General features: G+C 41.5%; 1 protein-coding gene across 3 annotated transcripts in view; it reads right to left on the bottom strand.

The window, feature by feature from the left end:
• Positions 1-15996, bottom strand: part of PCYT1B (phosphate cytidylyltransferase 1B, choline) — a 147839-nt gene that overhangs the window by 41172 nt on the left and 90671 nt on the right. For all 3 annotated transcript variants that reach the window (XM_061136216.1, XM_061136215.1, XM_061136217.1), the window contains exons 4-5: positions 5461-5612; positions 1135-1213 (exon numbers count right to left, since the gene is read on the bottom strand). In XM_061136216.1, coding sequence (XP_060992199.1) covers positions 1135-1213; positions 5461-5612 — 231 coding nt within the window. The remainder of the gene's footprint in view (positions 1-1134; positions 1214-5460; positions 5613-15996) is intronic.

Raw genomic sequence — 15996 nt, 5'->3', positions numbered from 1 at the left:
GGGACCAACCAGAGTCTCTGACCCGAAGAGAAATGCCTAGTGACAAATGGGACAACTTCCAAAGCTCAGGCACCTTGTCTGCCTTGCAGGACATTAGTTAACTGCTTCAGGAGGAAAGCAGTTTACCTGATTCCACAAATAAATGTATCCATTTTTTTTTTTGCCTCCGTATATGGTGCCATAGGATATTATCATGTGACAGGATGACATATGGCAGGACTGGACTAAGGAGATGGGGAGTCCAGATCATTAATTAGCCAGTTATCTGTCTTCTTCTGGAAGGAACTTTCTTGGGAGCATAGAGCAATTTCATTGTTAATGAGGAAAATGATTGCCCTTCAAACAAGAGGGTTGGGGGAGGGGGATAAATTAGGAGATTGGAAAAAAAAATAAATGAATAAAAATAAATTAGGAGATTGGGATTAATAGATACACAGTGTGTGTGTGCTCAGTTGCTCAGTCGTGTCTGACTCTTTGTGACCCAATCGACTGTAGCCCACCAGGCTCCTCTGTCCATGGAATTCTCCAGGCAAGAATACTGAAGTGGGTTGTTGCAATTTCCTTCTCTGGGGGATCTTCCGACCCAGGGATCGAACTCATTTATGTCTCCTCTTTGACAAGTGGCTTCTTTAACAGTTGCACCACCTGGGAAGCCCTAGCAGATACACACTGCTATATATAAAATAGATAAACAATAAGGTCCTACTGTATAGCACAGGGAACTATATTCAATATCTTGCAGTAATCTATCATGGAAAAGAATATGAAAAAGAATACATATACATGTATAGCTGAATCACTTTGCTGTACACCAGAAAGTAACACAACACTATAAATCAAGTACTCTTCAATAAAGAAAAATAAGAGTCCTGTGATTTTACGTCCTCTAAAATTGAGCCTCAAACCGGAAGTCGAGTATTTTGGTGCTCAGGTTAATTTCTACGTAAACACCTAACTGGTGTCTGCGCCACAGCTGAACCTTAGCACATGTCAACAGAAGCTTGCAGAGGCTCCCTGGGAGACATCTGAAAGCCCATGCCCTGTAAGCATGTGCTGCAGACCCAGGGCTGGCGTCTCTTACTAAACCTGAGTGTCATGCTGCAGGGGACAGGTGAACACAGGAGGACCCCTCACCTGCTTCCTTTATATGCTTGTAAACATCATCAGAGCCAGCGGAAGAGTACGGAATGTCATCGTGGGCCACAAAGTCAATCTGTCAGAGAGAGAGAAGAGTGACATCACCACAGGGATGGGGGTACATGTCCGTGATATGAAAATACATATTTTTAAAAACAAAACAGCTATGATAAAGCAGTTTATTTTTTATTTTTGTTTTTTTTTCCATTTATTTTTATTCGTTGGAAAAGCAGTTTAAATAAGTAATTTATAAGGTAGACTTGAATCCTGGACTGGAAGGTATTTCCAACTGTCTTTGTTTGCATGAGGGCTTCCCTGGTAGCTCAGCTGGTAAGGAATCCGCCTATAATGCAGGAGACCCCAGTTCGATTCCTGGGTCAGGAAGACCCCCTGGAGAAAGGATAGGCTACCCACTCCAGTATTCTTGGACTTCCCTGGTGGCTCAGACAGTGAAGACTCTGCCTGCAATGTGGGACACCTGGGTTAGGTCCCCGGGTTGGGAAGATCCCCTGGAGGAGGGATAGGCTCCCCACTCCAGTGTTATTGGGCTTCCCTGGTGGCTCAGACAGTAAATCTGCCTGCACTGATGGGACCTAGATTGGTTTCTCTCCTTTGCTGGTCCCTCTTTCTTCTCTTACCTCTAACAGTGGGGTTTTTTTGGCCTTCTATTCTTCTGCCTCTAAAATCTCTCCTTCAACTAAACAGAAATTTCTCCAAAGAAGACATACAGATGGCTAACACATGAAAAGATGCTCAACATCACTCATTATCAGAGAAATGCAAATCAAAACCACAATGAGGTACCATTACACGCCAGTGAGAATGGCTGCTATCCAAAAGTCTACAAGCAAAAAATGCTGGAGAGGGTGTGGAGAAAAGGGAACCCTCTTACACTGTTGGTGGGAATGCAAACTAGTACAGCCACTATGGAGAACAGTGTGGAGATTCCTTAAAAAACTGGAAATAGAACTGCCATATGACCCAGCAATCCCACTCCTGGGCATACACGCCGAGGAAACCAGATCTGAAAGAGACACGTGCACCTCAATGTTCATCACAGCACTGTTTACAATAGCCAGGACATGGAAGCAACCTAGATGCCCATCAGCAGACGAATGGATAAGAAAGCTGTGGTATATATACACAATGGAATATTACTCAGCCATTAAAAAGAATACATTTGAATCAGTTCTAATGAGGTGGATGAAACTGGAATCTATTATACAGAGTGAAGTAAGCCAGAAAGAAAAACACCAATATAGTATACTAACGCATATATATGGAATTTAGAAAGATGGTAATGATAACCCTATATGTGAGACAGCAAAAGAGACACAGATGTATAGAACAGTCTTTTGGACTCTGTGGGAGAGGGTGAGGGTGGGATGATTTGGGAGAATGACATTGAAACATGTATATTATCATATATGAAACGAATTGCCAGTCCAGGTTCGATGCATGAGACAGGGTGCTCAGAGCTGGTGCACTGGGATGACCCTGAGGGATGGGATGGGGAGGGAGGTGGGAGGGGGGTTCAGGATGCAGAACACATGTACACCCAAGGCTGATTCATGTCAATGTATGGCAAAACCACTACAATATTGTAAAGTAATTAGCCTCCAATTAAAATAAATTTATATTAAAATAAAATCTCTCCTTCAGAGATTTCATTCATCCTTCAGATTTTAATCACCTCTACTATGAAGACCCAAAATCCTCATTTCCTATCTCACTGATGGCAATAGGCCTTCCCTCACACATAAGTAATAATATTTTAATTTTTTGGCTGTGCCACACAGCATGTGGGATCCTACTTCCCCAACCAGGGATCAAACCCATGCCCCCTGCAGTGTAAGTCAGAGTTCTAACCACTGGACTGCCAGGCAGTCCCCCACTTAAGTTATATTTTATATTGTAGAAATGAATTCACGTCTCTTCTCATTTGATTCATACAACCACCTTGTGAGACAGGTAGGGCAAGTATTACTAATTCAGTTGGGTCATACAAGCTGCTGAAATGATAAAACTTGCCCAATTTGCCCAAAATCATCCTTTTCACTATTGCCACCCTTGCTGTCACTTTAAAAACCTGTCTGGAATCTCCACTCATCCTTAAAACTGGTGTCCCTTCCAATTGCGCCTCCTTGTTCTCATTTACTTAGGCTCCAGACACCCTAGAATCAGCCTTTGTTCTCTACTCCCTTCACCGTCAATAGCACAGAAATCACAAGTTCCACTGGGGTGTGTATGTGTGTGTGTACTCACATGAGTGCATACACACATCTCTTCTCCATTGCTTATACCAAGTCCAGGGCCCCATAACCTGGATTATTAATACCAACTTGTACCTGACCTTTCTCACCGCAGGCTCTTTCCTCTCCAGCCATCCCTCTGTCACATGGTGGGGGAACCTCCTTCAACAGAGTTCTCTTTTTGTCATCCTTATACCTGCTGATCTTCACTAGTTCCTTGTTCCCTCCTACATCAAGTAAAAACTGCTTGCCTGAGGAATGCCCTGGCAGTCCAGTGGTTAACACCCCATGTTTCCAATGCAGGGGACACAGGTTCAATCCTGGGTTGGGGAACTAAGATCCCACATACCACGTGACATGGCCAAAAACTAACCAAACAAAAAAACCTCCTTGCCTAAACTTCAAAGCCCTTTATTAAAAGGCTTCACTCCAGCTTGAGAGGTAAAGTAGCAGTTTAACCTGCCTGGGTACGGATTGCTGCTTCATCACTTACTAGCTGTGTAACTCATAACTTAGTGCTCTGTGCGCTCAGTTGTGTCAGACTATTTGCGCCCCTATGGACTGTAGCCCGCCAGGCTCCTCTGTCCACGGGATTTCCCAGGCAAGAATATTGGAGTGGGTTGCCATTTCTTCCTTCAGAGGATCTTCCCAACCCAGGGATCGAAGCTGCATATCCTGTGTCTCCTGAATTACAGACAGATTCTTTACCACTGAGCCATTGCGGAAGTGATAAAGAATAAATCAGGATTTCTCCACGTTGGTACTAGTGACATGCTGAGCTAGATAATTCTTTGCTGGAGCGGGGAGAGTCAATCTTGCACATTGTAGGAGGCTTAGCAGCACCCCTGGCTTTACCCACTGGATGCCATTAGCACCCCTTTAGTTGCTTCCATTGTTAACTATCCCTTGGGGGCAAAGTTGCCCCCACTTGAGAATCACTGGATTAAATAATACAATTATGTAAAAGTGCTAAAAAGGATAACTGGTACACAGCAAGTACTCAACAAATGTTATGGCCATTAATTCTATTCTTAGTACTCAAACTTAGTTGTCCTTCCCTCTCCAGTGGATGACAACAACAACAACGTCTCAGGGTGGCCATGAGATTGAATGGGATTCCTGTAAGAGCGAAGCCCTTAGCCCTGGGTGGGGTTCATGGCAAGTACTCGATAAACAGCAGCCATCACAAGCAGCCCCGTAACGCTTCACACAAGTTGCAGATACAATAGATGCTTAGTAAAAATGTGTTCGTGATTGCTGCAAGTAAATCATATTGTAGTTTTTCCTTTTCCTTTTTATTCTTGCTGGGAAATTGTCTCCTCGGCTATTACCCATGCACATTTATCAGCATTCTCTATTCTCTGCTGCATCGTGAATTTAAAAATAGAAAAGAAAACTCTTAGAACAGCTTAATCTTATTTTTTTGTACTGCTTATAAAAGGAAAGAATAGCTCCTAATGTAGGGCTTGTAGAGAGATACAAAGCACATAATTTCATGCAGATCAAAAGGATTTCTCATGTTTTCAACTAATAAAAATCTATCAGTAGGAGTCTCAGGGTCACAAAATCAGAGATAGAAAGTTTTTTCCTTAGAGCCTGACCCCTGCCCCTCTGGATAAGATGTGTGGTCATTTGTTCCATGCAAAAGGATGCCTGTGAATCTATAAGCATCAATAACGATGGTGATAATGGTGATGATGTTTTTGGACCTCTTGCTTTGAGCCAGCCAGTGTGCTAAGGATTTCACAACATGATCTCATTAGATCCTAAAAACAGCAGTTTACAGTTTAGGTGCGTTCAATGTCTTGCTCAAGGTCCCACAGTTATGAAGGGACAGAAGCCACACGTGGACCCGAGTGGTCCAGCTCCAGAGCCCACAGTGAGGAAGGAGACGGCTGTCAGTCCGCAGGCGTGAGCACAGGACAGGTGCTGCATCAAGTGACACCAGATGACAGCCCCTGGAGTTACCGCTTTCCTAAGCTGGAAGACTCCTTGGATTTTTCTGGGTATAAGCAGCTGAAACAGACGACTCTATAATCCTGTTACTTACAGAATGTGGAGGAATAAGTACCTTGTGTTTTTCCAGAAACTCTGGGGTGAGTGTCCACGGAGCATCTCTAATGACTTCATCCACATAGCGACAGTGTCTCAGAGCTTCGTATCTCTCCGCTTCATTCATCACGGTGAAACCCTTGAATTTGTGAGTGAGGTCGTCGCTGCAAACTGAAGCAGGTAAATGCATTAAATGCTGTTTGCTGGCCCAGGCCCTGCCCACAGCCATCCCAGTACAGACTAACTCCTCAGCTAGACAAAGAACTGAGCCTCGCTAGGTGTGTGGCATAATCAAACTCTTCATTTTTGTTTCTTTTTGTTTTTTTAATGGGAACAAAGGATCAGTGAGGCAAGCTAAAATTCACTGGCAATGGAGAATTTTATTTTAGTGCTAATTACAAATGCATTCTCCACTGTGGCTTTTATTAAAATTATTCTCCACACCCCCAAATGTGACTTTTACATCTTTTTATTTCCTTATCCCACCCTTCAGTGAAAATTGCTATTCAGAAATAAAATGATCAAATGAACAGAGAAAAGACAGCAAGGAGACCAAGAGGCCTGAATTATTGAACGTTGGAGCAATGAGTTCTAGTTCCTTAACTATATCATTGTGCTTAGTAACCTAAGTGTGATTCACATACATGCACGTGTGCACACACACATGCTTCTGTTCCATGGATTGCAGTCCAGTCACTATACAATCAAGAGGAGAAAGTCACAAAATAGAAGATATGGTCAAGCCGAATTCATCCTTCCCACGCCCCATCTTTACTAGATCTCAAGCTCCTGAATCCTCAAACGGGCATGATACTATACTCCACCATCAGCTTTAGAAACGATTTTTGAGGATTTACATGTGCTTTGAAATAGGGACTCCCCTGGTGGCCCAGTGGTTAAGACTAAACCTTCCAATGCAGGGGGTGCAGGTTCAATCCCTGGTCAGGGAGTGAAGATCCCATGTCTTGGAGCCAAAACACCAAGACTTAAAATAGCAGCAATATTGTAACAAATTCAATAAAAGACTTAAAAAATGGTCCACATAAAAAAATTCTTAAAAAAAAAGAAGTGCTTTGAAATAAAGTGAGCAATAAATACTCTTTATATCATATCCAAAATATATTTTTGTTGGTAAAAGCAGCTTTTCTACATGTCAGGAAGAGATGGCATTGTGGCTACAGGTCCGGTTCATCAACATCCCCATCAGCATCTTACTGCAGCCAGTCAGACTAACCTGACCACTCCTGAAGATGAGGTTGTTTTCTTTAAGGCCTAATGTACATGCAATAACCTTACAAATTTTAAGTGTACAAGATATTTTAAAAAACGAAAATACAGTCATTTTCTTGGAATCAGGTCATGACCCACATCCAGGAACAAATCTGGCCACAGAGTAAGTACAGTCAACAGTTGCACTCAGCATCCTTGGAAACCCTCCTACTGCAGCCCTCACACACTCTGTGTCCAAATCATCAGCAAAACTGCTGGCTCCCTCACAGCGCACCAAAGCTACGTTCTCCTCACCACTTTCACCGCTCCCTGCCCGGCCCATTCACCATTAAAGACCTATCAGATGACATCACCCTCAGTAGTTGAACCCTTCCCATCTCCCTCAGAGTCAAAGCCAAACTCCTCTGGCAGCCTCCAGGCCCCTACCAGATCCACAGTCCCCTCCAGCCATTCCTTGCCTCTCTGACTGCATCTCCTATTGTGTCCCAGCCCCTGGCCTCCTTAGCTACTTCCTGAAGCCACCAGGAATACTCATACTCAGATCAGGGCTTTGCACTTCCTGTTCCCCAAACCTGGACCAACTGTGCCCCAAATTGCCATAGGACTCACTCCCTCTCCTCCCTCAAGGCTCCCCCAGCCACTGTATTCTAACTTGGGATCTGCCCCCGCCATTGGCAGGCCTCGCACCTTCCCACTTTACTTCTTGCTATGGCACTCATCATTATATGACTGCCTTATTCATTTATTGTTGGTGTTTCTCTACTAAAATATTAGCTTCTTGAAGACAGGGACTTTTGTCTGTTTCCTTTTCTGAAGGCCCATTAGGAGACTCTTCACTATTTGTTGAATGAATTAACAGTGCCTGATATGTATAGATGCTCGATAAATGTTTACTAGGATTTAAAATAATAGATGTATGTTTACCTGCAGGTACATTCCAACACTCATGCACATAAGTAACTAGTATGCCTCTCAACACACGTGTGTATGTCTATATATCTCCTATACATACTTCCTGTGATGATGAATAGACATATTCACAATACAACATAGAAAACATTGTAGTGTCTTATATTATCAACACCATCAACCACGTGGCTGGCTCAAAAACCTCTTAAGTATTAGAATCACCTAAGGAGCTTTTTAAAGATGCCTAAGCTCCACTCCTCAAGGTTTAGATTCAGTGGGTTCTATGGTCTGAATTTGTGTCTCCCCAAAACTCATATGTTGAAATCTTAACTCCCAAAGATGATGACATTAAGGAGGTAAGCCTTTGGGAGGTGCTCAGGTTATGAATCGCATTAGTACCTTATAAAGGAGGCCCCAGAGAGCTCCCTAGCCCTTTCACCATGTAAGAAGACACTGAGAATGATCCAGCTCTGAATCAGGAAGAGGGTCCTTGCCTGAAGACCATGTCAGTGCCTGGACTTTATACTCTTCAGCCTTCAGAATGATGAGAAATGAATTTCTGTTGTTTTGAGCTACCTAGTCTGTGGCATCTTGTTATAGCAGCTCAAATGAACTAAGACAGTGGATCTGGAGTGGGGCGTGAGCAGCACTATTTTTAACAAGCTTCAGGGATGATTCCAAGGCAGACAACATTTGAAAGCCCCTGAAACATATTATGAACATCTGGAGTAAACAGTCCAGCCTATGTCTGAATCACCCATGCCACCCAGCTTGGGGAAGGGGGTGTGTAGTAGGGCCATAATGACCATGTCATGTATTCATTCACCAAATGCATTGGGGTTTGACTTCATAGATAGGAATTATTTATGGACCAAGCTGTACAATTTAAAAATGGATCTATGGCTTTTGAAATGTTCTTAAAAGATTTTACTTTTTAAAAGACTAAAGGAATTTATTAAAGGACTGCCTCAAGAATTGTATTAAGCAAGAATGGATTTCAGATCCATCAATTTTCTATTTTAAACAACGGAAAACAAAGCCAAACCATATCCTCCCCTTCCTTTTGACCCTGCACCTGACCAATTCAGTGTCACTTTGAGACAACTGAGATAATGGCCTCCTGACAGAGCACAAAGGAAACAAACAACCTGTTTATGCCAACACGGGGTCCTATTTTCATATCCCAGGAGTGACCTCAAGAAGCAGCTGAAAACGCTGACCAGTTATTGTCTAAACATTAATTATGCCCAAAGCGGCACTGTTGTTCTCGAGTCTTGGCAAATGCAGCCTGACAACCAGATGGAGAACTCTGAGCAGTGGCGTTCCGGGGGTGAATTCACTGAGCTGTCTGGGAGCTCCTACTGGAGCTAACCTATACCGGCAGCCCACTGTGCTCAAAATAAAATATTACTAATACCCTGCAGGAGAGAAAATATAACATAAGGAGTGAATTTTCGAGCCCGACCAACTTCGAGCCTTAACCAACTTCGAGCTGGTTAGAATCCCAGCTCAGCTACTTATTACTGGGTAAGTTACTCAAACTCTCTAAACCTCAGACTTGCCCGGTAGTCCAGTGGCTAGGACTCCTCAGTCCTGATGAAGGGGGCCGGGGGTCTGATCCCTGGTCAGAGAACTAGATCCCACATGCTGCAACTAACAGTCCCACATGAAGCAACTAAGAGTTCACACACCTCAACTAAAGATACTGCATGCCGCAACAAAGACCCAGTGCAGCCAAATAAGTAAATAAATGCTTACAATAATAATAAATAAAAATTATAAAAATCAAACTCTCTAAACCTCAGTTGTCTGTCTTTAACACATGGCAAAGTTTGGAGAATCAAATTTGATCATCTGTGTGAGCAGAGAAGCATGCTCAGTAATGTTTGCCATTTTTTCATAGTAGCAGTGATCCAGGACCATTTGTGGAGACATCTATTTGTTTGTGTTTTCGGCTCTGCCTTTTCCCTGCCCCCACTCCACGCACATGCCCAGCTTCTCGGTACAAACTCCCCCACAGAAACTGTGAGGTTCAAGCTGCTGGTGGACAGCCTGTCTTTCTGGCTGCTGTTTTCCCAGAGCCAGAGCTCTTTGGGAGGAATTCTGTAAGAAGACACATAGAAGATTCCTCCGAAAGAGGAAGAAGTCCAAGGTCAGAGGGTCCCACCAGCAGCAGAGTCCCGGGAGCAATGAGGACACTGGGGTTCACCTGGGCACAGACGGCCAGGGCCTCACCTTCCACAGGCACAGTGGATTTGCTCCTTCTAAGCAATTTTGTGGGTTCAGATGATGAGAGCAATGCAAAATGGTCTGGGCTGGAGACTGGAAGCTCCTCTCCTGTTTCTGTCAATATCTTGCAATCTTGTTTGACTTTAGGGCAATGAAGAGATCCCAACAAGGACCAAGACTGAATCTCCCACCAGTCAGGCAAAATGGAGTCTTAGAGGAATATTTAATTTCAATCAAGATACAATAGAGCATAAGCCTACATTTATAGAGTAATAGTTATGTCTAGTGGGCACAGTATTTCTATTATTGTTAGCTTTTTATCCCTCTCCTGGGAGGCAGAAGTCAGTACGTGGTGACTCACATCCTTACAAAGATTTTTCCAGGAGAAAAATTCTCTGATATAAATTTTAATTTCAAAAAAATAATTTTAATTTCTTATCTTGGTTTTAAAATGGTGTGAGATTTTAAATTAAAATGGAGGGGGGAAAGGTCCTATAATTGGATAGTTCCAATTCACTAAAATAATGCCCACAGGGAAAATGTGCATAAAAAAATTTCAAATTATAACTGACTCTGTACTTAAAAATTAAAATCACAGGTATTATAGTGCAAAAATCATGGCAGTCTGTGGTATCTGTTACTGCTAAGGTTGGGAAGTACAAAGTAGTACCACCAACTATCACAGTTTCTATCTAGTCTTTGAATCAACAGTTAATATTTCTTCTAAATACTAAGTATTTCACCAGTTCGGGTCCGTGCACTTGCCCCAATCAGAGTGGTTTCATGAGCAAAGCCCATGCTCTACCCAAGGGAATTCCTACAACAAACCTGCCTGCATATGTAAGGGGGTCCACAATGAATATAGTAGGTTCTTTCAATTCACTGTCACCATTTTCTTTGGTAACTACATACATAATGCTAAGAGTTTGCCTTTCAACCAACCATTTTATTTTATTTTTTAATATTTTTATTTATTTGGCTGCACCAGGTCTTAGTTGCAGCATGTGGGATCTAGTTCTAGGGACTGAACCCAGGCCCCCTGCATTGAGAGTGCAAGTCTTAGCCATTGGACCACCAGGGAAGTCCCCAGAATATCTATTTTAAGGGACTCCCTAACTTTCCTCCCTATAGGATTTTCTGCCATTAAGGTGTTTTGTCAAACTCAAGATAGATAGTTTAAGATAATCTTCAAACTAGGGTACACATACCCCTAGAGATACACAAAGGCTTTTCAAGAGGTATCCAAACACTGGTAGTTTGAAAGGAATTGATTTCCAGATCCACAACTTCTAAGAGTAGCCTTTCCTAAAATTAACGGGCCGGAGAAAGCCCTGTGTCCAGAACCAACCTTACTCTACTCTACAAAAGAAAGCCATCATCTAAACCTTATTACACTGCATGGCAGGGAATTAAATCCTGAGGCCAAATCAAACAGAAAGCTCATTTAGTGACTACTCAAAGCACCATGAACCTATAAAAGCTTCCTGTCTTTTTCTTGCACATGTTTCTGTTATAGGTGAAACTGAATGTTAGAAACTAAATATGGTAGACTGGGGAATGATGTAAGTTTTTACCTAACAACTTTGCCTCTTCCTTCTCCCAACTATTATCAAAGGATGCAAAGATCTTAAGGGATAAGGCCCATGAATTCAAAGCAAAGAAGCACTGATAAGAATACTGAATGCTGAAGATTGCTTTTTCATGTAGTTAAGGGTAAGCATTTTTTCCAGCTATTCTCAATGCTTATATTGAATCCTAGAAGTGCCTTTTCTCTTGTAGTTAACGAGTAAGCATTTTTTCTGCTACTCACTTCAGAATCACTTCAATAAGTCAAAGCTGTATAGGCTGGTACTGCTGCTTCTTAGAAATACAACTGGAATATTTTCCTGGAATTATCAAATGCTTCAAAGTACACTGGAATGAACATGTGGATAAAATATTCACATGCTTTCCTCCAAGATTTCAAACATACTATTTTTAAAGGAAGACAAATATCTATTATACTAACTCACATCATATTTATTCCATTTACAATGAATCTTTCTCCCATTTCATATTCTAAAGTGTTTTATTTCCTAGCTCCTCATAACAAAAAATAAAATATCTATGCCAAATTACTTTTTGGTAGTATATGCCCTTCTCTATCCTCAAGTACATAGGAAAAGTATAACCAAGATATCTAAAAAAGGTAAGTTATTTCTGATTTTTATAGATTTTACTTAATTACTCCCAAAAGCCAAACACCAGAGCTTGATACACCCATATACCAATATTTAGAGAAGGAAAGTGAAAGTGAAATGAAAAGTGAAATGAAAGTGAAAGTTGCTCAGTCATGTTTGACTCTTTGTGACCCCATGGACTATACAGTCCATGAAATTCTCCAGGTCAGAATACTGCAGTGGGTAGCCTGTCCCTTCTCCAGGGGATCTTCCCAACCCAGGGAAGGAATAACATGCCTTAAAAAAAAGCATACTCTTCTTATAAATATCATAATTCTGCATATAAATTATATTGTATTACTATAAATTAAGGATATTATATTATTTTTGTAACTTTGTATCTTCTTTGTAACTTGTTATATTAGACTTACATTATTTTAATCTTGACTGATTCTTTTTTATACAATAGATTCTATAACATTTCTCAGTGGTTTTCCTAAGGCTTCTTGAAATATATTACTATATTTGAACTGAAAAGACTTTTTCTGCATTTCTAGGATTTTAGTAGGTATAACAATGAGGATTGGTTTTGCCAATTAGGTTAGATGATGTTTTCTGCAAATTTGCTAAATTTGCTAAAACTGCAGCCCCAAGGTGTGTTTTTTAAGTTTTAAGCAAGTGATAAATACATTTTATAAAAATGTATTGTATTGACACTGGTGTAATGAAATTACCAATATTTCTATTTCCCCAACCCTGCCTGAGTATTTCTGGTTGAATAGGCTGCTTTCAAGTAAAAGAGTAAGCGTTATAATTAAGAGTCATTGATTAGTCTTGATATAGCCTTTGTGTTATACTTCCTAGAAAGGGACAAAGCAAATTATTCTAATAACTGGAAACAAATCTTTTTGTAGGTCACATCATTTATAATCCACTGCCTAACAACAAATTTTAAATATTTTAACAAATTATCACTTGACAGGCGGTTAAAATTATTTTGATGACAGTAGTAAATTATTTTTGTGATATCGGGCAAATAAGCATTCAAAGATTGAGTGGCATTACTATATTAAACTTCCATTTCCATAAATATTTCTATGAACAAAATACTGTAGCACTTACATCTGTAACAAAAAAGAGGAATAAAATCAATGTTAAACCCTGTCTCATTCAAGCAGTAATATATTCATCCACAAAAATAGTCATCTACAGTATCATGTCAGTTGTTCAATCCCTGGTCAGGAAATTACAATTCCACATGGCTCACGGCCAAAAGAACAAAAACAAAACATCTTACCTATAGAGGAGCAAAGGTAAAAATTACATTGGACATCTCCACCAAAATGATGCAAGCAAGAAGTGAGTGAAGTGGGGAAAAGCAGCAAATAACATAAAGGAGAACTCCCATAAGGTTATCAGCTGATTCCTCAGCAGAAACTCTGCAGGCCAGAAGGGAGTGGGCCAATATACTGAAAGTGATGAAAGGGAAGAAGAATCTATCATCAAGAATACTCTACGTGAAAAAAAAAAAAAAAGAAAAAAAAAGGAAGAAGAAGAAAAAAAAGAAAAAAGAATACTCTACGTGATAAGGCTCTCATTCAGATTTGACATAGAAACAAAAAGCTTTACAGATGGACTTTCCTGGTGGTCCAGCGGTTAAGAAACTGTCTGCCAGTGCAGAGGACATGGGTTTGATCACTGATCCAGGAAGCTTCCACATGCTGCAGGGCAACTGAACCCATGTGCCATAACTACTGAAGCCTGCACTCCCTAGTCCATGCTCTGAAACCAGAGAAGCCGCTGCAAGGAGAAGCTCATGCACCACAACCAGAGAGTAGCCCCGCTCTCTACAACTAGAGAAAGCCCTCATGAAGCAACGAAGATCCAGTGTAGCCAAAAATAAGTCAAAAAGCTTTACAGACAAGCAAAAGCTAAGAGAATTCAGCACCATAAGACCAGCTTTGCAAAAAAAAAAAAAAAGAAAAGAAAAGCTTAAGGATAGGCTTCCCTGGTGGCTCAGGGGTAAATAATGCACCTGCCAGTGCAGGAGACATGGGTTCGAGCCCTGATCTGGGAAGATCCCACATGCCGTGGAACAACTAAGCCCATATGTCATAACTACTGAGCCTGTGCTCTATAGAGCCCAGGAGCCACAACTCCTGAGCCCACATGCAGCAACTACTGGCTCTACAGTTGCATGCCCTACAGTCCATGCTCCCCAACAAGAGAAGCCACCACAATGAGAAACCCATGAAATACAACCAGAGAGTAGCCCCCACTTGCTGCAACTAGAGAAAAGCCCACACAGCAATGAAGACCCAGCACAGCCAAAAGTAAATAAAAAGGGAAATAAACAAACATGAAAGGAACTTCTCTAAGCAGAAAAGACAAGGTCACAACTAGAAACAAGAAAATTACAAATGGAATAGCTCACCAGTAAAGGTAAATATACATTAAAGAAAGCAAATCACACTCACACAAATATGCTATCAAAACCAGCAATTGTGGGATTTCCCTGGTGGTCCAGTGGTTAGGAATCCTCCTGCCAGTAAAGGGGACATGGGTTTGATCCCTGGACCAAGAAGATTCCACTTTACCATGGGGCAAGTAAACCCATGGGCCACAGTTACTGAGCACATGACCTAGAGCCCATGCTCTGCAACAAGAGAAGCCACGGCAATAAGAAGCCTGTACACAACTAGAGAGTTGCCACCATTTGCTGCAACTAGAGAAAGTTCATGCACAGCAATGAAGACCCAGCATAGCCATAAATATATACATTTTTTTTTAAAAAAATGCAGCAAATGTGAGAAGTGAAAAGTGAAAATGTTAGTCACTCAGTGGTGTCCAACTCTTTGTGATCCCGTGGACTATAGCCCACCAGGCTCCTCTGTCTGTGGAATTCTCCAGGCAAGAATACTGGAGTGGATAGTCATTCCCTTCTCCAGGAATTGAACTCAGGTCTCCTTCATTGCAGGCAGATTCTTTAGTCTGAGCCACCAGGGAAGCCCCAGTTGTGAGACTAGGAGAGCACATATGCAGGATATTGGAAATGCATTTGAAATTAAAAGACCAGCAACTTAAAATAATTTGTTTATACATAGGCTGCTATATCAAAACCTCATGGCAACTGCAAGCTGAAAATCAACAATAGATACATACAAAAAGAAGAAAAAGGAATCCGAACACAGCACTAAAGTTAGTCATCAAATCACAAGGGAAGGGAACAAAAGAGGAAGGGAAGAAAAAAGACCTACAAAAACAAATCCAAGGTAATTAACAAAATGGCAGTAAGAACATGCACGTGGGTGCATGCTAAGTTGCTTCAGTTGTGTCCAACTCTTTGTGACCCTATGGACTGTAGCCCACCAGGCTCCTCTGTCCATGGGGATTCTCCAGGCAAGAATACTGGAGTGGGTTGCCATGCCGTCCTCCAGGGGATCTTCCCAACCCAAGGATAGAACCTACATCTCTTAGGTCTCCTGCATTGGCAGGCAGGTTTGTTACCACTAGTGCCACTTGGGATTCCCTCGTAGCTCATTAGGTAAAGTATCTGTTTGCAATGCAGGAGACCCAGGTTTGATTCCTGGGTCATGAAGATCCCCTGGAGAAGGAAATGGCAACCCACTCCAGTATTATTTCCTGGAGAATCCCATGGACCAAGGAGCCTGGCAGGCTATAGTCCATGGGGTCACAAGAGTCAGACATGACTTAGCGACTAAACCACCACCACCACTTGGGAAGGCCAGTATCTTAAATGTAAATGGATTAAATGCTTCAACCAAAAGAAAGACTGGCTGAATGGATAAAAAACCAAGACTCATATATCTGTCTATAATAGATCCACTTCAGATCAAGGGACATATACTGACTGAAAGTGAGGGGATGAGAAAAAGGTAATCCATGAAAATGGAAATAAAAATAAAGCTGGAGTAGCAATACTCATATCAAACAAAATAAACTAAAGACTGTTACAAGACAAAGAAAGACACTAGATATTCATCAAAGGATTGATACAAAAAGAAGAT

The sequence above is a fragment of the Dama dama genome, chromosome X (genome assembly GCF_033118175.1).
Source record: "Dama dama isolate Ldn47 chromosome X, ASM3311817v1, whole genome shotgun sequence".
In the NCBI taxonomy this organism is placed as follows: Eukaryota; Metazoa; Chordata; class Mammalia; order Artiodactyla; family Cervidae; genus Dama; species Dama dama.
This window is presented reverse-complemented; position numbering and strand designations above follow the sequence as displayed.